This window comes from Cheilinus undulatus, linkage group 17, assembly GCF_018320785.1.
Source record: "Cheilinus undulatus linkage group 17, ASM1832078v1, whole genome shotgun sequence".
NCBI classification, from domain to species: domain Eukaryota; kingdom Metazoa; phylum Chordata; class Actinopteri; order Labriformes; family Labridae; genus Cheilinus; species Cheilinus undulatus.
The window spans coordinates 20,933,639-20,958,206 of record NC_054881.1 but is presented as its reverse complement, the minus strand read 5'-3'; the positions used below and the strand labels follow the sequence as shown (position 1 = coordinate 20,958,206).

The window sequence follows — 24,568 nt, the reverse complement described above, 5'->3', positions numbered from 1 at the left end:
ATTTAAAAAAAAAAAAGAATATTTAGTCCAAAACAACAGGTTTGAGGAAATAATGAATTTTATTTGTGTCAGTACGCTTCATGTTAAAGTGCTACAGTTCCAGTGCTCACTGTAGGTCGACACTATGGCACATAAACAACACTGAAACAGTACAATGATAAAAGTTATAAATACATATAAATCTTTGTGATGATCTCTATGAAGTGATTTCCTTGTGAAACATAAAATCATGATCAGGTTAGTTGAGGTTGATCGATCGGGATACATTTAATCAAAATATGTAGCTGTAGTGGAGGTCCAGTCACATGAAGAGAGTTGTCATAATTCATGATATGTAATATAAAGTCTGATATAAACAAGTCATTGTGAGTGTTAGAGATGATTTGTATCTTCACAGATGAGGAGCGATATATAAAGACAGTGTGTTTTTTGTTACATATTGCACAGTTTTACTGGTTTAAGTCCTTTAAATCGCCATCTATCATTGAATAAACACTTTTCACATTAACACTGTCTGCATCCCTTTAGTAATGGGTGAATACTCCTCTAATCATCACAAATGAAAAATATTACCTTTTTAAGTATTAAAACTATTATGACATAGAGCATTACCGGTATTAGTGTTACTGGCCTTTATTAGGTGTTAGAAGAAAATTCCCTACCTACTTGTGATTAATACAAGGGTTGTGTTTTATTTGAATGAACATACAAACTTTCATTATTGTTAGTGAAATTATTTTCAAATGCTATACTTATTTTTGGAACTGTCCTTCAAATAAATCAGAGGCCTTCATCTTACACCTAATCCACTCTGACATGAGAGCCTGTGTAAGCCCTCGAGGAGGACAACTGCAGAAATAAGAAGTGCTTTAAGACTATTTGGCCCCAAATTAAGCTGCAGGAAATTGATAATCTTCCTCAGGGGATGTCACATAAGTCAGCTTCAGTCCAGGGCTGATGACAATAAATATGAAAATGTAATACTCTTATCGCTTCAAATTGAAAAGAACTGAGCTCTCTACACCTCTGTAGGCCATTATGTCTGCTTAAGGTTGAGCCCAACGTGAACTTCTTTTTTAAACCTCATTTAAATCCATAAAGACCCATCTTTCCCATTACCTCCATTAATTTGGATGGAATGTTTTCACCCAGAAAGGGCCAAAGCTGGCATTGTTTGGGCAAAGTACCCAGATGGGTTGCTTTTATCAATGGCCAACATGACCAGACTTTCTATCACCCAATTTGTAGAAGCTGTGATAATTATGCCCCTGGGACATTTGCTGTGTAAAGGAAGATCCCCCTCTCTGCCGGCTCTGGAGATAGTAACAGAGGCAAAAACAGGATCAGCACTACTTGAATATATGTAGAGCTTTTACCATGCCATGCTCTCTCAACTGTCTTGCAAAGCCAAAATAAACTATGAATTGATAGACAGGAGAACATCACGGTGTTGAGCTATCAGTCTGAATGTCTCAAGGTGTAAAGAGAGGGGAGCTCTGTTACAGTGCTGTCAAAGTAATGCAGTGTGAAAACACCTTCAGACCAGCTAATAAATGTCCTTTATTAACTGATATGCGTATTTTTTCAGCCTTTGTATCTGAAAATTCAAAAATAATGAAATAAATAAATGTGTAATGCTAAAACTGGTGAAAATCATAAACTTCCCGTAACACATCATCCCTCCCTAGCAGTTTTTCCCATCTTTAACCTGCCTGCCTTGTGCCTCAAACCTCATGCTAATCAATAATGCGACCACAGAGCCCACTTACACCACTGTGAGCTCTATCATAGACCTTTGCAAATATCTGATGCTCACCAAAATAGGTCTTGCTGCTAGGGACAAACTTATAGCGTTCTAATATGTGCACAAACCTCAAAATTTCCCAAAAGGTCTTTGCACACTGAAAATCAAAGCTGTTCTGAAAAAAATAATAATGGACAAAAGTTTCAGTGTCATTGTTCAAACATGATAGGCACAACCTAAGATGTTATTTCTTTCTTAATATGTGGCTGTTCACTCAATATGCAAAGACCTTATCTCAGGGAGATTTCAGGGGTAGTCGGCCTGACATTTTTGAGAAATGTTCAGGAGTTCATGTGTGAAAATGTCTTTATAGAACTCAACTTATTTACAGTGTAGGATGTTCCCCCCTTCTGCTGCTATTTGTTTTTCTCTGATATGGTTAAATTTGGTGACTCAGAGAAAAATTAACCAACCATGATGCATCAAGGGAGTGGCAGCAGCCTGTTTGGGCATGACCCACCTCCACACTGTCAGCTGGTCTATTTGCTGTCCCACAAACTGTCCTACAGTCCAACTGTTATCTGTGTTTTCAGTCTGGTTCTTCTACAGTTGGCATCTTAAAAGTAATTAGAATAATTGTTCCTTATATATAAAGCTATATTATTTTAAAATAATGACCTCTTTATGCTAATATCACAAAAGCAAGTTAACAAGTAAACCCCTATAAGAGTTTGATATAAAATGACATGTTAATGCTGACAGATATATTATAGTGTTAACTAAATAAGCCTAAGTGCCTGTGACTTTCCAGTTCCAGTTATTTATCCCTTTTTAAGCTTAATGTATGGATGAGAATTGTATGCTTTGGAATATCTAAATGAGGCTCAGTGCTGTAACATGTTACGCCCTTGCTGATGAACACCTAAAAATGGTGCAAAATATGGAGCATCTGTTCATGGGGAGATGCCCTCAGAGTCGTCTCTGCAGCTCTACCTCGGCTGAAGATCAGGGTAGAAAACGCCGTGCACCACACCTTCGATCACCACATTAGCAAATGTGTCTGAAAGCAAAAGGAGAGAAGATAAAGAATTAGATTACTTTTTGCCATAAGAACCTAATACAACAGATTTTTTTTTTCTTCAAACTGTGCTCTCAGAGTTAAGTCAAAGTTAGGTGGATGTTGTGATCAGATTTATGCATATCCTTGACTCACCGTGTGAAGATGGCAGCAGGAAGGGGTCTCTCAGAAACAGAAGGACCGGCTGGTGTGAAAGTTTACTGAAAAAGTCCAAAAACAGGAAGTCAGAAGGTTTCTGGGTGGCATTAAAAAGAACAGGATGAAGATGTGTAACTAGCTGTTGCCACTAAAACATGGGCTGGAGTTCACAGGCAGAACAAATAGTGTCTCTTGATATAGTTGGTATGAAATATTATAAGCCAGTTTAGAATTTTCATACTTTTTCATACAATGGCTTTGGAAATTCAGTTAAGTCCTTAAATACTCAGACAGTGACACCTTTTTTTAATCATATTTTTTACCACCACAAAGGATTTGAAATAAAACAATCAAGATATGACTTAAGTGTAGACTTTCTGCTTTAATTGAAGGGTTTTTACAAAAATATAGCATTTATTTATTCTGTAGCTGACTAGAGCTTTAAATATGAAGTCCAAGTGAAGGCAACCAACAGTCTGAAAAAAATCTATAAGACAACAAAAATTTTAGGTGTGGTCAAACCAACAAGTTGATACATTCTCAAAAAGAAAGAATACACTTGCAGTATTATATAGTATATCAATAACATGAAAAGGCCTGGATGAACACAGGCACAATTAAACTGGATGACAGATGAATCTGCCTTGAAAGAATGGCTGATACGGTCAGGAAGATGCTTCTGAGAAAGACTGTAGATGAAAGCTGAAACATGTATTGGTAAAAAAACCCATCTCATTTATTTATCTACATTTATTTGTCTGATAAAAGAGGAACAACAGATAGATGGAAGAATCCTTGGTGAAGAAAAACCCCATCACAACATCTAAACACGTTGAAAAGACTGTGAAGGTAGTTGGTGTATTGTTGTCAGTCTACAATCAAGAGATGCCCTTATAAATGTAAGCACTTCACAACAAGATGAGCAGAATAAGACTAAGGCTGGGTGTACACTGTGCAATTTTCAGATGTTTCAGACACCAGTTCTAAATCGCAAGACATGCTTGGAAATCATGCTGACTTTTGGTGTGATCTAGTGCCATCTGTAATGCAGAACATATGGGGACACAACAGCCAACCAGAGCCCAACCAACTGCTTCTGACTGGTTGGATGGATTTCTGGGATGTTTTATATTTTTTTGGTATGGCTGCATATAATCACCCAGTTGGAGCAGAACCTTGAGCAGAATCCTCAACTTCGGGGCATTTTTCCTTTGTAAACTGTAAGACAGCATCTTAAATCCCTATGAAAACAGCAGGACAGGCAGGAAATAGGCCTACTTGTGAACCTCCAGTTGGCACAGATATTTGTTACTATATGATTGCTAGTTGTGTTTGCTGGCGATCCTGTTTGAGTTAAAGAGAGATATTTGTGAAAGCGGTTTTCTCCTGTGTTTTTGAGGCGCAAAACAAAAGGAGAATGGCAAGACTTCAACCTCCATGTACGAGACTTATTAAAAAAAAAACTCCAATAAAATTTGTTACAGTCTGTTCCAACTTAACTCTTAGAGTGTGAGCATTCAGATCGCAAACGACAGTCTCACCGTATAGGGTGAACACATGAGTCAGAACAGATTCAGTCGCACATGAGGCTGTACAGCTGTTATAAAGAACACTGGAAATCACACAGTGTATGTCCAGTTTTGAGCAGAAAACATCTAAAAAAGCCCCCCAAGGTGTGGAATCAGAGCGTCTGGACAGATGAAACCAGGACAAACTTGCGTCAGAGGAGGATAAAGTCTGAAGAAAGGAAGGAACAGCTCCTGATTCAAAGCATAATACATCATCTGTCAACCATGATGGAGATGGTGTTACAGCACGGGCACTAATGGCTGCCAACAGAACAGGATCACTGCTGTTTATTGATGATGTTACCGTTGATAGAGGTAGTAAGATGAATCCTGAAGTATACAGAGATAGACTCTCTGCCCACATTCAGACATATACTGCTAAACTGACAGGACAGAGCTTTACAGCTTTACAAATCATTCCTAGCTCCTGATAATGGAGGTAGTGTGGATGAAATGGCTGTAATTCCTAAACATTAAATACCATTTTTTATGAAATCCCTTATATTAAAGTTGAAAGTTGCACTTTAGTTGAATCTTGATTGTTTTATTTCAGACCTTTCGTGGTTGTAAATAAAAGCAAAACGGTAAAAATGGTGTCACCGTCAAAATATTTAAAGATCTTACTGAGAGAAGCATCTTACCTCGATTCCTCCGATACCGTATCGAACGACCTGAAAGAAAAAAATTAAATTTAACTTTGTATTCTTCCAGTAGCAAAGAGACATTCAACTTAATTCTGTTTTATTTCATGGAAAATCCACAGTTTGAACTCACCCACAGCTTTCTGTTTTTGGCACTGAAGGAAAATGGCGGATGTTCAGGAAATCCAGGAATATCTTTGGAAGAACCCCATTTTCCATAATTATAGTCTGCGAAAAGAGACAAAACAAAAGCAAATTACAGCGTGCACAAGGAGCAGCTGTATACAACAGCTGCTCCTTGTGACCTCCATGACTTCTTCCTGGTTGACAGTTTCTTTAATCCCTCGACATCTGTGCTGAGTTTGTATGTTTGCTTTTAGAGATCAGTCCCAGAAATCAGGCAGATCAATGTGTGCTGCGTGAGTACCTGCAGGTAGAGCTCCAGACCTTGTCTCCTCTGCTCCAGAACTTTGGGAACCCAATTTCTCACATGTTTTGAGGGAATCTCTGGTGGTTTTATACTCTTCTTTAGCTGGAGGGATTTAAAAACATCAATTATGTTAAAACTCCTTGACAAATTGGATAAATTCATATCTGTGATAGCAGCACTTTAAGGCTGTATTTAAGCACTGCAGGGTTGTTAGCTGCTTCACTATATTTGGGGGGCTTTGTGCCTTTAATGACAGGACAGTGGATAGAGTATGAAATTAGGAGTCAGAGCGGGGAATATTTAGATTCATATTCAGATTCAGACAACTTCATATATCCCAAAGGTCAATTAAGGAGCCAGAGTTTGGACTTGAACCTGGGCTGCTGCCTGGATGACTATAACTTCTGTATATGGGGCATGGCCAAGTAGTAACCGCTGTGACAGAAAAATGAAGCCAGTGTGGAAGTTTAAAAAACTGCAGTTCCTCTGGTGTCCACTTGAGGCTGTCTGCAGAAGCGCTAGAAGTCACCTGCACACCCAGTGTTAAAAGTTTTAAAGTAGCATCTTAACAGCCTGGACTGAATGGCAAAACGGCACAACTGTCTGTTCAATGGAAAAAAAATGGATGAAAACAGGGGGAAAGCAGACAAAGATCCATTTAAATAAGAGATATCTGGTATCGACGAAGATCCATACTGTTTCCTGGACTGTGGATATTGATATGTGGTCATAAATCGAGTTTCCTGATATTATATGGACCTGATTCTAAGTATATGAAGCTGAGTTGAGCGAAAGGCACACATCAGCCCAGTTCATCAGTACAAGATTCAAAACTGAATTGAGTTTTACATCTAGTTTGTTTTTGTTAATACAAAGCTTTAGATAAGTTGTTCCTCTGTATTTCAGAGATTCATTTACTACTTTTTACTTCAGCTGATCTGTAAAAAGATGGCTCAGTGGTTGTTCAATCTGTTTGCAAAAATCCTGGTACACTTAAAAAGGAGCTCAATGCCCCCCTGCTGTCCTACTTAATGCAGTCAAATTTGAACACCAATTAAAACTTTATTTTTAGTTTTTATGTGACAAATTCACATGGTATAACTCTGAATTTTCATATAAGGTTGAACAAACAAATATGATCACTTATCAGACTATTCATTGAGCTATAAAACATAATCCATTGTCATTAAGTGCCCGTCACCTTAGATATTATTTCACTATATGGTTGATCTGCTGATATTTAAGGTCGTAATGTTTGCCTGTGAATTTTTCACATTTTTGAGCCTTTAATTTGTGTCACCTTTGGTATGAATTTATTATCTTTCTTTTTACTTACTGTAGGGCTTTCATGCCTTAATCAGATAGTTAGGGCAGTAGATAGAGCTGGAAAGAGTGGGGATCGACATGCGGTGAAAGAGCCACAAGTCAGACTTGAATCCAGGCTGCCCACGTACATGGGACACAACCTAACCACTAGGCCATCTGCTCCCCTCAAATTTAAAATCTAGTTGTGTTAATTATGAAGCTCATTACAAATTTCATGGTAAAGTTGTCAGCTCTACTAATAACATAATAGCTCTGTTCTTAGTGTGCCAACACTATTAGGATCCTCAATGCAACATCTAACTGTCGTTCAGCCTCCATTTATTTTATCAGCTGAACTTCTGCTTGTTCTGTGGAAGTCTGCAGAGGAAGAGAAGTTCAACTCAAAACTAATTCAGGCAGTGAAGCAGGGAACAGGAACTGACCTCTACATCTTTAATCTCAAACAAATAAGTTTGTTGAGTGTGGTCAAACATTGACTAGCAATATAAGAACTAATCACTTCTTATTATATTCACTTTTATGGCTGGCACTGCAATCACTGGCTTTAAAATACAAACAAATGTGTGTGTGTGTTTTTTAAGAAAACCATAAACTGTTCTACGTTCTAAAATTAGATGAAGATGGAGGCCTAAAGGGTCCAAAAAAGTCCATGCACACTTATTTTACTTGATGGAACAGCCCATTGATCAAGTTTCTAATAATATACAGTGCTTAACAAATTTATCAGACCACCTGTCATATTTGTCTCAGAGACCATCCAGCATCATGAAGTGCTTTAATGTGGACTCTTTCATTTTCAGTGAGCTCTCCACGTTTTACCATTTTGAACAGGAATGAGGGATTTCAAACTGAATTCACCTTTTTATACCCAAATTTGAGCCGGCTCACTGGGCTTCTCTGAGAAGTCAGAAATGAATCAAGCATAACATTCAACCACTAAAACTCATTTTTCTGTTCAGGAATGCAAGTAAATAACTATAATTTGACAAATTAATCAAGAAATAATAATGTGTTTTTACTATAGTAAAATAGTACTTTTACTATTTTTTCAGTTTTTTTGTAAATCAGTCAATTTGAAATTCATGGATAACAATAATAATTATATTTCAGCATTAAAAATATCATTTGGGTTAAAGATCTTCTACATATTGGTGCATTAACCATTGCAGAAACATCAAAAATGATTTTGGTAAGTACCAATGCTGTTCATTTAGGCAGCTGTGGCATAAACCTTACCTTTGGTGGTGGTCTAATAAATTTGTTAAGCACTGTACATATATTATATAAAAAAAACTAATACTAAATTAATGCATTCTTTTTTTTAATTTTAGGCAAAGGTGTACATTTAAATGCTTTCACAGCTCAAATATCAGTGGAAAAAGATTATCAATATGCTTGTTAATAGGCACAATCATGTAATCTTTTTTTCTATTGATAATCTAAGGTTTAGGAATGTGACCTCATAAGAAAGATGCACTTTGTTTGTTAGCTCTAAAACTCACCATTTTATGCAAAGCGTGGAATTCACTGTAGCGTTTCTCAACACTGTGCTGTCTGCCGTTCATCAGCACATCAATCTTAAAGACCTGACAGAGAGGGAAAAAAGGAAAAGTTAAGTAAAATACATTTATCATCAGAATGTCCCCTATCTGTTCAGTTTTCACCGATGTCAGCAAGTTACCAAGAGGAAACAGCTTTAAATGTGCTTAAAAAAGGGATAAGGCTCAACATCCTTCAACAGACTTTTACTTCCCTCAGTCTGCTTGATTCTTCTGACAAAGCTGCTGATACGGCAAAGACCTTACTGTTCCCGTCAGGAATTAGGAAACAACTTTTAAATGACGGCACAGTTGTTCATGCAACTCCGATGACAAAAAACAAAGACTGCATTTCGCAAAACAGAATGAAACATTAATAGTTAAATCAACCTGGAAAGAACAGGAAATTTACACTGAGGGAAAAACACATCAAGAAAACACTGTCCAAAACAGCAAAGGAAAGGGAATATGTGATAAAAAACCTAAATTTTAAAATAAAACCATTAGTTTTAAATCTTATTGAACAGATGAGCCCAACTTAAATGAGCGAGTTTTGGAAAATAAGGTAATACTTGAATATTGTTTGTTTAGCCAAAAAATCTGTTTAAGTATTTTTTTACATCTTTCATGTCCGAATGCCAATAAAGAGGCCAGTGTCTGACATATGTTTTGTTATCTTAGTTTAGGAATGAAAATAGAAAGCAACATCTTAATCTGGTCCATGAGAGCGTGTAAGTAGATATCCCCTTCTTCCCAAAATAAGCAGGAACATAGATGGTACTACACACCCTGAAATCGAGGTTTCACACTTGAAAGTCAATAATGAAAGACAGTTTGAGTTGACATGGGTAATACTGTCAGTACTGTTCTGAGGAACCACCCTGCAATCCTGCTGTTCAAGAAAGAGACTATTTTCAATAACATGTTAATTCTAGTACAAGAGAGACTCTGTGATCTTTACAATAAAGTAAGATGTGTATATAATGGTATCAACAAAATGAGTTTGGAAATACTGGCATATTGAACATGGGCAACAATCAAATATCATGCATCCCTAATAACCATCTTTGCTATCTTTTGACAGCTAGATAAATAAGACAAGATCTCTAAAGCATCCAAGATTTGATGGTTATCACATCAAAATAGAGTTACATAAAATGTAAGGTATGTCCGCTTTGGGCTCCCATACATTGTCTACTGCTAACAGCTCTGCAGTTCACTTTTGGGTCCCGAACCACCAGGTGAGAGCCACTAATCTGGAGATTATGTTCGTTGCAATGATATCCAAACAGATATTGTCATTGTTTACCTTTCATTATTCTTTTATTGGAGCTTTCAATTGTGTTAGAGACCAGCTCAGATGTTAATATTGCTCCAACGTTTATAAATGCAGGGTTTAGTTGATATACTTCCCATTTAGAGTTAGATTTATTCTGTTTTGAAAGGAATATTTACACTTACTGAAATGTTTCTTTAACAGTCACGGGTTAAAATAAAGAGTCTTTGTTTATGTCAGACAGCTGAGGATGATCTCTGATCCTCTGCGTGGGTTGGTAAACACGGCTGCCCTTTAGCTCTCTTTAGACAGGAATTCACTGGTCTTATCGATGTAAACAAGACATAAAACTAACATGCAGACGTAAAGCTTTCTCTGTGTCTAATATGAATCATGGATTTAGAGAGTGACATTGTTTGAATCTATAAAAAGAAGGAGTGAACCCTCCTGGTTTTGGATTCACTGCACTAGACAGTCAAACGCACAGAAAAATGAATTAACGTCGACATTTTTACTGATTGTTTCTCGTTTTTAAGCAGACTAAAGCTTCTTCTCTAAGAGTCCATAAATAACCTGTGAGTTAAAACTGATGACAGCAGCAGACGACACAGACAGACATGCAGACAGAGGTTATTCTGAGCAGCTCACCGTGAATCCTTTCTCCATCGGGTTGTTTTCCGATCGAAACGACGGGATCGACACTCTGACCGGATGCATTTTGACAGAAAATGTGACACTTCAGTGGTAAATATTTAATCCTGTGACACTCGTACACTCAAATACACCCACAAACACTCTGCTGGTGGTTTACTCCAGTTTCTGTGGCTCCCTGATAAAATCACTGAATTTAAACAGGATCAACAGAGTCTCAGTAGAGCCCCCTGGTGGAGCGGAGGATACTGCACATCATGAGACTGGGATTATATGGCACATTTTAAAAGAAACCCTTCATATAAAATCATGATGACTTTACTTGCCTAAAATTAGTGTCTTTTATATGTTTGTTGTAAAAGTTGGCTGCCTTTTTTTGTAAAATAGAACCTTTTAAACCAGATCACTGATTCAAGGCAGAATACTGTACCCATCCCTCCCACTGCAACGTTTGATTGGAGTAATTTGGCTTGTTCAGCTCTATTCGTATGAAAAAGTTGTTTAAACTAAAATAATAATAATAAAAAAATTGTAGGCTGCCATTATTGAGAAATGCAATGTGGGAAATGATTCTTTATAGTTGCATTCTTCTTCCTGCATAGTTTCATCCTGAAAAACCTCATGATCTTTGTGCAGGGGTTGTGAAGAGGACAAGGAGGAAGAAGTTACAGTCAAGTAGAAAGATGTGAGTACAGTCAGATAGGTGAGGGAAGAACAATGCAACCACATGACATCACTACCCAGACTGCATTGCATCACAGTGGCAGCCTACATGGGATTCTGTTTTTAGAATGCTCTCCAGTATGTAGAAATCTAGTGTTTCTTTGTACTACATACATATAAATAAACAATACTAACGTCAAAAGATCAGTGTGTCTTAATATGTAGGGTTCCCTCTTAGATTCAAGGTACTCAAAGTTTCTAAATAGCAAGACATAATGATAATGAAACATCAAATAAATGATTAAACAAATTCCATTGAATAGATATGCAAAACAATGAAAATACAATATGTGTGAAAACCTCAACTTAATTACATAAATGTCATTTCTGATTACATAAAAATATCACTTTAGGTATCCTAAAAACATTTTATTGAGGATTATCAGGGATAATTTTTCCCTATTTATCTTATGTAACATTTTAAAATGAATTCTATCATACATAGTTTTGTTATAAGGTCTAAGGATGCAGCCATCCTTGTGGTATTGCTAGTTATATATTTTTAGATATGTTACTGTCTCAGTGTGGTTATTTCTGAAGGTAATTCAATTGCAAATACTGTACTCTAGGCAGCATATTTGTGTGGAAAATGCAATATAATTGTTTGGCTGAGCTGTTGGATTTGTAAATATGCAAATCTTTGCCAGCAAGTTCCCAATCTTATAGAAGTAATCATGTAAATAAGCAGGCATTCATGCAGATTGAAACCCAGCTGTATTAATACAATACAATACAATACAATAACTTTATATATCCCCAAAGGGAAATTCATTTGTCTGGAGTCTCATCTGTTTATGGTAGAATTATATAGTCTCATTGCTGATTGTATGAGTGATTTTCTTTATCTTTCTGTCCTGCAGTGAAGAGGGAGGAGCCGTCCACCACCGTTGTTTCTTTGGTCATTTAGGGAGATATGAAGTGGATGATTCATGTTCCCCAGAATGGCCTCCACCTTCTTCATTGTGCATCTCTCCACCTCATCCTCCAATGAGTTCAACTTGATTCCGACCACAGAGCCAGCTTTTTTTCACCAGTTTGTTCAGACGCCTTGCATCTCTATGTATTATTCCATTACTATTTTATTATTATGTATTATTCCTCTATGCATTCTCTTCCTACCTCTGCCAGGCTTTTTTTCTGGACTGTGTGACTCTCATTGAATTTCTTCATACTACCCTCTCCAGTTCTTGACACTTGGAAACGCTGTGATAACTTTATATATCCTTCTCCTGCTTTGTGAGCATCAACAATCCTTTTTTGCAAGTCTAAACTGATTTCTTTTGTTTTTGCCATGCTTTCTCCAGTGACGGCTAAAACCCTTACTGAAGTTTTAATACTAAATGTAAATTGGAAGGTAAGCCTCAGTTTCAACTTGATTACACACGTTTTAGGGCATTACAAAGTTAAAGCACATCATCGCACCACAGTGGTTTGTACAGTAGCTCAACAATAAGGTCACTTCTAAATAGGGCTAATAATTTTGACCCTGGTAAGTTTCGGTTTTTCTTAAACAATTTAGTACCTGTGTACAAAATAAAATAATTTAAACATCCAGAACAAGACTCGAATGTTTGGAAAAGCTGTGTTAAAAATTCCTTGTTCTGTTTTACTTGGGAAAAACGAAATTTTCATAGTGGGGGGTAAATAATTTTGTCTTCATCTGTAAATCTACTTTTTGATGGTGTCTATATCCATTTAAGGTATCTAGTGTGCGTGACAAAGCTAAGTTGAAAACAAAAGGTTAAAAAAGAAAGGAAAAAGAATAGACAACATCCAAACTGTTTTTATTTCCACCACATATCACAAAAGCTTTTAAGTAGAGTTTCTTCTGTTGCTTATAAATATAAAAAATATTTTTTTCAGTATTTTAAAATAGTGATACACCTGACTTAACAATGAGAGAGAGCTAGTTTATGTCTGCTTTTGGCATTTATAAGCTTCTAACTTTATGTATTTGTAGGTGAAAAAATGCAAGCATACAGTACAACTGAATAAAAAGACATGGAAAATACAGGAAGCAGTTTGATAGAATTATGCGCATTAGTAAGAAGAGGAGAGTGGATAAGAACTGCCTTCACACACAAGAAAGAAGAACTAAACATTACCTGGCATTGTAGCAGATGATAACTGCTTTTTACATGAAGTATTTTAAATAAAATGTTTGTCTAACAATTACAAATTAACTTGCATATGCAGTCCTCATTATTGTCTTAACAGAACATGCTGTGAATGGCTGTCATGTCTTAATACCTGCAAATAAAAAGAGACAAGAATGAACACAGAGTAGTCATTTGATGAAAGATTTGAATATTTGTCGCCTGAGAACAGTACTTACGGTGACATGTGACAACCAGACACATAGGCGTAGTTGCCAGTGTAGCGAACATCACAGCGCACAATGTTGTTGCTGTAGTCACTTTCTTCGACCTGATAGTACGGGTTTACGCTGATCTGTGGTGAGCAACAAAACAGCACAGACTCTAATTAATTCTTCATGAAGGCCTTGTTTTTCTGTACAAAGCCTGTGTTTTGAAGAGGTTTAGTGCCTCAGGAGGAAGCCAAATGTCTGGTATTTGTGACAAACCTTGAGGGTGTACTGTCCAGGTTTCACATCTGTAATGTCGATCCACTGGCAGTCGATGTCTGCATTGTAGGTATCATAACATCCCGGGCTCAGACCCTGCACAATGGACAGAATCCATTTAAAACATTAGATCAAAAAGACAACCTCTGATTTATCAACAGTTCATTTTATATTGAAGCACAACAGCTGAAACCACATGGAAATTTGGTAATTTCTCAACAAATTTCTCAAACAAAAATAATTTTGTTATCCAAAGAAATGACGATAAATAAGTAAGCCATATCATTTTCCTAGGGACCCGCTGGAAAGAGCGTCGTGACCCACTTTTGGGTCCTGCCCCACCAGTTGAGAATTATTGGTCTAACATGTTAGTTTTGCATTCAAATAATCCTTAGTTTGTTACCTAATTTTCATAAATTAAACTAACCCATTTTCCCTTTTTAGGGCCAAAAATAAGAAAATATCAGAAGCATCTGCACTGTTTCTGTTTCTCTCTTGTTGGCATGTAGTCGCGTGCCAATAGAAAGTAGACGCAACGTCAGTGCATCCATCTATTGCCAGAGAGAAAGTGGAGATATCCCCGTTGTGCTGAATATTTGGACAAAAGGACAAGAACATTTGAATGGTGAAAGGCAAGTTAAAGAAAGGGTTTGCTTGTGTTGTCTTGTTTTCATTAAAGCAGCTGTCAAGAGAGGCTGACTTTGGGCCTAAATTAGGCCATATAACAGGGGTGTCCAAACTCTAGACAAATGAAGCCTGTGGTCCATTTTTAATTTGCCCTCAGCAAATTCTTCTTAGTTTCAACATAACTGCTTCTGTTAATTCTGTAAACATTTTGACAAGAAGAATTCATTCAAATATTTTTTTCATGACTAAACTGAGATGACAATGTCTCAGACAATAAAAATTCACAACTAAAATAATAAGAATGTCTTGATTCATTACACTCTGATGAAGAAAGACACAGGAAGTATGGCAGCAAATAGCACCAACTATCACCAATTAAGATGGCAGCTTCATGCAGTTTACTCTTGTTTAATGTCTCAACATGGAGATGAGCCATCAGCATCTACCATCTTATGCTGACCAGAGCAGTGGCCAGAGCAGAGTACAGCTCCTCAGAGACCTACTGGCTCCATCTAGAATCCTCAACAATAATTGGCTTCTGCTCTGTTATCCATTAAAAGAAAGCTGTGATGTAGGTTGTTTCCTCTTTAAGCATAGTCGATCACTGAACATTCCTTCACCTACTTCAGACTGGTGTTACTAACTTTATAAAGGTCAGGTATATCAAAGTGGCCCCATCATTCTTTTACTTATCTGTAGGTGGCCCTTAGTGAAAAGGGTTGACACCCCTGCTGCAGAATGATGGTAGACACACATTGAAAGGCAGACATAAGGTCTGCTGCATGATGTTTTTATAGCTAATAAATGATTACAATTTTTGGTAATGCAAAAGTACCTTAGCACACTCCTTTTCTCAGTATGAAAACACAAGTTACTTTTTAAAACCAGCAATGGTAGCTATACCTTGTAAAGCCATATAACCACCATGTGCTAGTTTGAGTTTGATTGACAGTACATTATCTAAATATTAGATTGAGATGAGAATAACTATAGCTGTTTTCTATGGTTAAATCTTGTAGGAGGAAAAAATATTGTGAGAAACCGGTCACAAAGGTCAAAGTAGGATATCCTTACTGCAGAAGCAAGAAGAAGTCACTCTCACCACTGGCTCATGCAAAAAGGAAATATTAAAGTTATTTTTCCAGAGGACGGCAGTCTGAGTAAAAGAGTGTTTGCTTTCTTAGTAATCCACTCCTTTATGAGTAGTTTTACCCAAACCAGGTCATTCCAAGAAAGCAAATGAGTAAATATATTATTTTCCATGTAGGTCTGAACATCTTGTTCACCCAAACAAAACAAAAAAATCGTTAGAGAATGAGAGTTCAGCAGCATACCAGTGTAGTTAAGTAGATATTTCTAGATCAAGGTAATCAAGGTTATAGTTTATCCTTTAATATAGAATGTAATTCTGCAACACTTAATATTCAAACCGAACTTTTTTTTACCAAGGACATCCTGAGTTTGAAAAGCTCAAAGCGCACAAAATAAAAGTTATTTTTGGATGAACTGAATACAGCGACGTCAAGGTCTCAGTACTTCACATGTTGGCTCACTGTCATGACTGAGACATTCAAATAGACCTGGGTAATATCATCACTGTTAGTAAGACCAGTTCTTCTACTGTGACAAATAAAAAGCATGTGTTGTAAATGAGGTGTTATTTTTCTGCCCTCAGGATGCTGCTTTTATACAATTGTTGGTGCTCTAGTTTACAAGAGCCAGCTGGATGGGTGCTGTTGCAAATGCTTAGCATGATTGATTAATTCTGCATTAACAATGATTCCCAAAGAGGGGGCTCAAAGTTATGATGGGGGGAGGGAGCAGGGCTGAATAAAGTCAATGTACAATGTGTTGCACTGTGAGCAAAGGATTGTAGACTTTCAGGTGAATGGAATTCTAACTATGAATCTAAACCAGATGTCACCTTCTAAAACAAAGACAAGGAAATATGTTGAGTGAAGAGAGCCACACATGTTCTTTTTTATAACAGTCTACCTAAGTGAGTTTTTTTTCTGCATTTGCCTCAATAAAGAAAAAGCTGGAGGTAACATTTTTATTTGAAGGGGTATGTATAAGACTGACATAACACTGTCATAATCATGACATGACACATCATTCACATAAATCAGACTTAATGAACATTTATGAATATTGTCATAAAGTATCAATAATAATGTCACCTTTAATGCAATAAATTAAGAGCATACCCACTTCTACACACCCCACTACATTACTGGACATCTCAAATCAACAGTGGATGTTCAGTGCACCTTGCACTCTGTCTGGTTGCCCTGCAGCTTTTTTCCTTTCTTGGAAAGCCACATAAGTAAAAACTGTATCTTACCCAGTCTCTCCTATTGTTTCTAATCTTTACCTTAGGCTAAGACAGCTAGCTACAGCCTTACCTTACTGTACAAAGAAGCAAACAGGTATCAAAGCAATGTCAACTTTGCAATAAAGGTGACATTAATGACAACATTCATAAACACTGATAAAGCCTCCTTAATGCCATGACAGGTGTCACGTCTGCCTTATGCATACCCTCTCAAATAAAGTGTTACCAAACTGGACATTTAACATGAGCTAAGTGTGTCAGTCTCACAGCCACTCCCCAGAAATGAAACATAAGGTAAGAGATATCAGCTGAAAATATCTGTAGGTCTGTAAATATAAATCTTTCAAAAAGATTTTCATTCTTTTTCATTTCTTGGAGAGAGAAGTTCATCTTATGAGATCTGGGCTGTTGTTCATCTTGAACATGTGGAAGTTTGCAGTTGCAGTATCATTTTGAACTACTTCTTCTGTAAAATCTGCTTGATAGTTTGTTCTTTGTTGTCACACAGTGGAGTCTTACTGGCAGACAAAGTTTGAAATACACAGATACATTGAAAAAATATTATTTTTTTGAAAGATGACAAAGCTTACATTGTGTTTAATGTAAATTTCAAAGAACAGACTTGTATTTATTAGTTAAACTGTCTTATTAGTGCTTGAACACATTGAAATCCATATTATTTTCCAGTTTTATTTTTATACTTAATTCCTGTACATTGAAAGCAAAGCTAACCAGAGTTAAATTCCTTGTTTGCATACTTGGCTTTAATGCTGATCCATCTGCTATAGCAGCCCAACAGTAAAACTTGGGGAATCACTAATTGATTTACTTATTGTTTGGCCACCTGGGGGCAGCAAAATTAATGTATAGCAGAACTGTTACATATTGTAGCCTAATGAGGATAACTTGGTAAAACTGTAAGCTTAAGCACTTCTTAATATTTCCAGTAAACAGGAAATTTGGAGTGTTGGTCAAAGTAAGAGATGCTTTTTGGGGACAAGTATTTATGATGATTTGCTTCTATGAGGGCATTAATAAAAGCAGCTTCAACATTATTAATTTAAACATTTCATAAATGATTTTCTCTGCAGGTATATTTGACACCTGTGTGTGTGCGGTGCAGGCGTATCTCCTGTAGTAGCCGTAGTCACAGGAAGTGTCCTCCAAGCAGAAACTGGCCTTGTGACCCTCGGCCACTGAGTGCTGAGTGGTGGCATCCAGGAGGTCGTAGTGGCTGAATTCGTCCATGCTGTGGAAGTGCCTGTGAATGAACAGCAGAATTGTTGGACATTGTTTGATCCAAACAGAGTGAGCATCAATCTGGGGCTTATTAAAATGAGCAGGTGCTGCCTTTTGTTCTGTTTGACTACATGTTGGACATTTCAAATTAGTGCTCAGTTAAATGGATCCAGGTCACTTTGACTGAATACATCACAGGCTTTTATTGCATTTATCACATTCTTGTTTATAGAACTGCAGTGAATCTAAGTCTGCTTTTAATCCATTATCATGAAGACAGAGTTTGTTTAATGCAATAGAAACAGTCTGGACCTTAACATCATTGGACTTTCCAAACACTGACTAAAGCCTGTATAGGCTAAATCAACACTTCATAGGATCTCTGCCAAGTGTGTTCTATCTTGGGCATTAGCACGCTGCTCTGGTTTATTTGACAACATAACTATGGACTGAGGTCGTCTCTGTAGAATCAGGGAAAACTCGGCTGCTTGCCAAAAGCTAAATTAAGGAGCAAAAATAACAGCAGTTTCCCTTTGTGGCTCATTACCACCATCACACAACTTTATTTTACAATGTCTAGCTTTGTGGCTGTAAATACGCTGAATCTTAGGTCATGATGAGTTCAGTCTCATTGTTTTTACTGTTTTTTATGCAGGGGTTGCAAAAATAAAAGCCTAAAGGCACAATAAAACTCGTGAAGATGTGTGTTTTGATGTGGCAATGTGTAAAAAGCAATGAAAGTGCAAAGAAAACAAATAAAAATGCTAAATCTGAAGTATGTTTTTGAGTCATAACTGAAGAAAATGTTACATTTCAATATTGACTTCTTAAAATATCCCTTTCTATCTTCATTTGAATCAGAAATTTTAAATCAGGGCAGAAAATTCATGATCAGTTTCATTTTTCATGCATGAAACCTAAATGCTTATGTCTCCAAAATGATGCCAGCATGGATAAACGATGCATGGCATCAACCCACACCTCACAGCGTCACTCTCTCCCCGTGTGATGGTGAGGTGGACGGCACTGACGTGACATTATACTCACTGGTGACAGCTGTGCCACTCCCAGGAGTAACGTGGCCTGCTGGGGAGGAAGTCTGCTGTCCCCTGGTTCTTCACTTTCTGAGGAAACCTCAGCAGCATGCGCGTGTCGTAGTCTCGAACACTGGATCTATAGGCAGAGCTGCAGCCACAAACAGAAGAAAGAGGATAAGAATGGAGGGAAAATAAAAATGCAGGTCATATATGGACGCAATGACATCAGTGAGATAGTTTTCCTGCTAAATCTCCTCCTCTGGCTGCAGAAAGAGGTTCACTGTCTGTTTAAATGGTGGGTGGAAAAATAATTTAAAGGCACGGGGCTGTTTGGGTTACTGTTCAATAATGTGTTTACCATTCAGGCTTTCTCTCCTCAGGCACACTATGATTAAACTCTACAGAAATCCGCCGCTCCACCCCATCAGCGGGAGGATTTGGTTAATTTTACCCCATCACATGCTCAGCCCTCTCACCCACAAACACTTAAGGTGGTTGTTATGGCTCATAGCACTCTGAATCACACGCAGACTTGGCGGCAACCTCTGTGGATTTTTTTTTTTAAACTTTAGCTCCTGCCATGTGGATAAACCCTGACAGCCTGACAGTCTACCTTGACAGACAGTTCTCCTCAGCTGCACATCTCAGGTTATACATTGGGACTCTCTGGGCGTAGGCTGAAGCTTGGATGTAGTAGGGATCAGGTACGAGATCAGGCAGACCTAAAACAATGAAATAAAACAAGGGTAACAGCTACATACAGCAGTTAATGTAAGATTTACACAAAGTATAATCTATGCAGAGAAATGGGACAATAAACTAGCATAAATAATTATTTTTTTCCACATACAAATAAACAAAGATGTTTAAATGAATTTTGCAGAAGTGAAAAGGTACCAGGATATTTTACTCAAGTAAAAATACTGTTACTGTGGTCAAATTTACTTAAGTAGAAGTAAAATTACTGGCCTATAAATCTACTCATGTAAAACTAAAAAGCAGATAAGATTAGATAAAGATTACTCCAGACACTGAGTAGCTTCTGAGGAGTTGTAAAGTGAAATATGATCTTTGCTCACTGGCAATAGCAACAAGAGGAAATGAATCTCTGACCAGGTTGTTCAGGTAAAGCCAAACCTTTATAAATAAGTGAAATACAACAGCTGTTTTGGATGTGATGTGGAATCATACTCTCACTTACCGTCATGTGTAGTCAAAGCCAAACAACTGGCCAGATTTCTGTCATTGACAGAGTGCTAAAACCTCCTCATTTTGACTTTTATGTACTTTAGAATTAAAAGTAGTGATCTGAAAATGCTCAGAAAAGTACAAGCACACACAAAGGCCGCTCCAGAATAGTTTGAGTAAATATACTATCACTGAAATGGGTAGAAAAGTTAACAAATTAAATGATTGGCTTCACAGAAATTAGGTCAAAAAACTAGGGCTCAACCGGTTATTGACCTGACTGATGATTACGGCTGATATTTGACGTTTGGCCAATTATTGACATCGGCACTTTATTTTACCAATAATCTATCAAATCAGTTAATCAAAAAGCGTGCTACTTTGGCTCCACTGAAGGTTTGTCTTCCCCTCTGGCTTTATTTTAACTCATCACAGTCCCACCAAATTTCCTATACAACACAATCTGATTGGCTAAGTGTCACATGAGTACTAGCCAATCAACAATTGAGTTTGTGTGCCACTGATACAATAAGCACATGGTATCACTTCCAGTTCTCCTGTTGCTACTGTGTTGTTCTGTGGAATTTCTCATACTGACCTTAGAAGTTGGGCTGAATTATTATCATTCTTTTTTTAATTTTGATCATGCAATTTGACTTGTCACATCGAGTACATTTTGTACATCACAATAGATGCATGTCGGTTCCAAAATTCAGGTATCAGTCTCATTAACTACTACTAATCAAACCTGTATTGGCCCTGAAGAACCAATATCAGCCAACCCCTACAATACACTACCTTAAAATGCTTAATTTTCCATACAAATAAACAGGGATGCAACCAATAATTCAAATCGAGTAACATATAAGAACTTAAGCCAAAATGAGAAGGTCCAAGCTTTCTGGCCAGTAGTTTCATTCCAACAACTCATGACGGTCAGTAGCACACAGAGAGAAAGATCCAACACTTAGACTCAACACAGCTGTTGCATTCCACTTTGTATTAAGCCACACCTTATAGTTAACAACCTTGCTGGAGCTTTGTATTCCCTTGTTGTTATTGCATATTAAGAAAAGACCATAGTTCACTGTACAAGCTCAGTGAGTATCAAAAGTAGCTACTCAGCGGATTTATAGAGCAGTACTTTTAGTTCTTGGATTAAGCCAAAGTAACTGTACTTTTACTTGAGTACAATACTCTTGTACTTCTTCCACTTCCGGTAGTTGCTAGTAAAGAAAAACATCTGTTTCTGAAGGAGAGACCAATAGTGGAGAGTGCCCCTGCTGGTTAAGAAAATAAATAGCAATATTGATTTTTTTTTTGTCAAATCAATGTATTTGTATAGTTTCATTTTTTCAAATTGCATTGCTAAATGTTGTTTTGTCCAAAGAGATGAACAACGTTTTATATACATCAATTTAGATACATAGTATTTGGTTACTTTTGCCTGAATTTAAGAGTTTTAGCGACACTGAAGCACTGCTAGCAAAACAAATTAATTTTAAAGCTATTATAGCATTAGCATTAATGATGTCTCGTCCGTTAATACCTTTATGCGCTCCTGTTAGCCAACAGAATACTTTAATATTACTTGATTAGGCTAAATAAAAAGCAAAAACACGCTGTGAGTTGTATCTATATCATCTTTTAGATCACTTTCCCCTCTCTTACCGTACTGATGATAGCTTGTGCCATATCCAGGTCTCGCTCTCGGCCTTGGTCTCTCGTACACGTCATAATAATTGTAGTATGGATTATCGCTGTCGATGGATTTGTAGGGGTCGTAGGGGTCGTCGCCCACCATCATGTCTTCTCTCCGGGGTACAGGCGGACTAACGGTGGCTTTATCCTGGGTCTCATTGGCTCTTTTCTGCGTCTCCTCGGGGCGCTCCTGGTGATGCTGGCGGTGCTCGCGCCCTCTCACGAGCCGCTGGAGCGGAGGCGAGAGCCCACGGGGGCTGTGCGGGTTGGACGCCGGCCGGGGAGGCTGCTGCTGCTGCTGCGACTGGCTCGAGGTGTCCGGATGTCTCGCGTCCCCATCACGGATGATAGTGAGAGGTCGCGCGTGCACTTGCTCCTGCGGTGCGCCTCTCCGCCTCGCGGGCTGATACTGCGAGCCTTGGCTTAAAATGCTAAAAACCTTCCCATTGTGTGACCACTGCAGCGTCTGCCGGAGAGCGGCTCTTTGCTGTGTCCCAGCCTCCCTCTGAGACTGTGCAGTTTGCAGAATAAAAACAAAAAAACAGACGCACGCATATGCGTAAAGACGCGTGCCAAATACGCGTAATTCCATCATGATCTAAATTAAAGCAAATTGAATGTGACAAAGCAAATATTTCAAATGAGGCGGGGGTTTCCAGATGCCTTAAACTCAAAAATCCCTCATCTCTATTTGAAGGATTTTCAGAGAGCAGGGAAGAAAAGCTACGTTTGAATGTATCCGTGTAAACTCATATCGCTCTGCTGCTGCAGCCTGTGGATGCGCAAAGTGAGATGAGGATGATGGAGGAGAAGGAGGAGGAGTTCAGCTTTTTAGAGTTTGGGAATCTGTTACACAAGTCAGCTGCTGGAGCTCATATAACCAGGGGAAGGATACATTATGTCTGATCAGGCACAGCCAAGAGTGTTTGATAACTGCTCGGCCTGACCCTTTGAAAGTCAACAACAAGCAGAGAAAATCAGTCAAAAAAGAAGACGCCGCTACATTGAAATTGTACAATTATAAACAAATTAGTCATAAACCATCTTGTGAAATGGATTTCCCCGAATAAACTGACCCACTTCTTAGCAAATAATTTCATTTCTTCACTTTCTGCTGTATCAACAGTCTCATAATAAATAGCTTTTCTCCTGACTGTTGGATGAACCTCCAAACCAAATTGCAGCACACTCTGCCAGACGCCTCTACACTACACTTTCTCATAGGAGGATTCACAAACCTAAACATCACTCTCTGACAGTCATGCAACATCAAACATCTCCCGCAAACCTCTCCTGTCTGGGCTGAAGATTTCCTGACAATGTGAAAGTCTAATCACGTGCATCCCCAGTATGTCATTCTCTATAAGGTCGTATTAAGTCTATTCTGGGTGTTAAACAAATGAGACTGTGGTGATCAGTACTGTCTGTGTATAGAAAGTGTACAGTATAGATTGGTGACCCCACACTCCCACTCTAAGAAGTCATTTTCTGCAGCCTGGACAAATCACTGCCCTGCTGTAAACACCACAGCTTTAATGCATAGCTTGGGAAAGTTAATCTGAGGTTTGCACTTTCCTCAGTTCAGCGAACCGGGAAATTCTTTCATGCATCTACACAATCAACCACAGGAAAGCTGCTGCAAAACCTCAGCAAATGGTAACAAGGGTTTTACAGTTTGTCAGATCACAAAGGTCTATAAAAGTATGAGAGTTTGGCCAAGTGACTCAAATAAAGCTACAGATAAACTGAAAATGACAGAAGGAATCAAAAGTCTCTTCTGGCATGACTTAAGTTAAATGACAAGGATGTAAGGATATGCTGATTTACAATTAAAATCAATACAAACTTGGACAGTTAAAATTGATTTGACAGAAATACAACAGACACTGCAATACTCTTTTTCACAAGTAGAGGGAATTATCTGATTCTGGCTCCTCTTGTTTGATGTCAGATGGTAAAGAGGACAGATATACAGTCCTGACAGAAGAAACAAACATGTTAATGTTTCCTGTTCAATACAGGGTTGTATGCCCAAGGTGGGAAGGAAAAAGACAGGACAAAAATATTGTGCAATTCTTGCAAGTGACCGATAAATGCAAGAAATATAGCCCAAGCAATGTGATTTAGCAAATAGAGCGGCACAATTCTTAACATTCTTTTATATTTATTTTAATAAAAATGATTTCAGACTCATATTTTTTAAATAAAATTGCTAAAAGAGATAAAGGTGTTGTAGCACCTTATCTTCAGTTGAGTGTTGTTACATCCTCAGTAACAGATGTAAAGTAAAAGTTGCAGGGCCATGTGGCTACTGATGTAGTTAAATAGTGTTTTTTTAACCAGCACTGGAGGGCAGATCATAGTGATTAGTATCCAAGTTTTCTCCAGAGTGTCTGATGTACAGTGCCAATCAAAGTATTCACTCCCTTGGATGTTTGACCCTTTTATCGAATTTATAAATCAAGCATGATCAATATAGTTTGCCTTTTCTGGCAAAAACAACTAAAAACTTTTTAAAGTGAAATCAGATTTCATTTTTTCAGAAGTAACGTCAATTAGATAAAATATGCACTGTAAAATAAGTGACTGAATAAATACTCAGCCCCTTCAAGTCAGTATTCAGTAGATGCACCTTTGGCTGCAATCACAGCACTGAGTCTGTGTGGATAGGTCTCAGTCAGGCGTGCTCATCAGATTGCAGGTGTGAACAGCCCTTTTCAAGTCCAACCATAAAGTCTCTATTG

General features: G+C 37.7%; 2 protein-coding genes across 2 annotated transcripts; both read right to left on the bottom strand.

Annotated features, from left to right (window-relative positions):
* Positions 1–21: 21 nt before the first annotated feature.
* snx24 (sorting nexin 24) lies at positions 22–10,557 on the bottom strand. Its single transcript, XM_041810532.1, has 7 exons — positions 10,388–10,557; positions 8,428–8,511; positions 5,597–5,701; positions 5,303–5,397; positions 5,170–5,199; positions 2,958–3,022; positions 22–2,804 (listed from the first exon to the last, which is right to left on the bottom strand). The coding sequence occupies exons 1-7, from the start codon at positions 10,454–10,456 to the stop codon at positions 2,734–2,736; spliced, it is 519 nt and encodes a 172-aa protein (XP_041666466.1). The 5' UTR covers positions 10,457–10,557; the 3' UTR covers positions 22–2,733.
* A 2,323-nt stretch (positions 10,558–12,880) lies between these two features.
* loxa (lysyl oxidase a) lies at positions 12,881–22,643 on the bottom strand. Its single transcript, XM_041811563.1, has 7 exons — positions 21,795–22,643; positions 19,549–19,657; positions 18,946–19,083; positions 17,764–17,920; positions 13,698–13,793; positions 13,449–13,564; positions 12,881–13,363 (listed from the first exon to the last, which is right to left on the bottom strand). The coding sequence occupies exons 1-7, from the start codon at positions 22,417–22,419 to the stop codon at positions 13,357–13,359; spliced, it is 1,248 nt and encodes a 415-aa protein (XP_041667497.1). The 5' UTR covers positions 22,420–22,643; the 3' UTR covers positions 12,881–13,356.
* Positions 22,644–24,568: the final 1,925 nt, after the last annotated feature.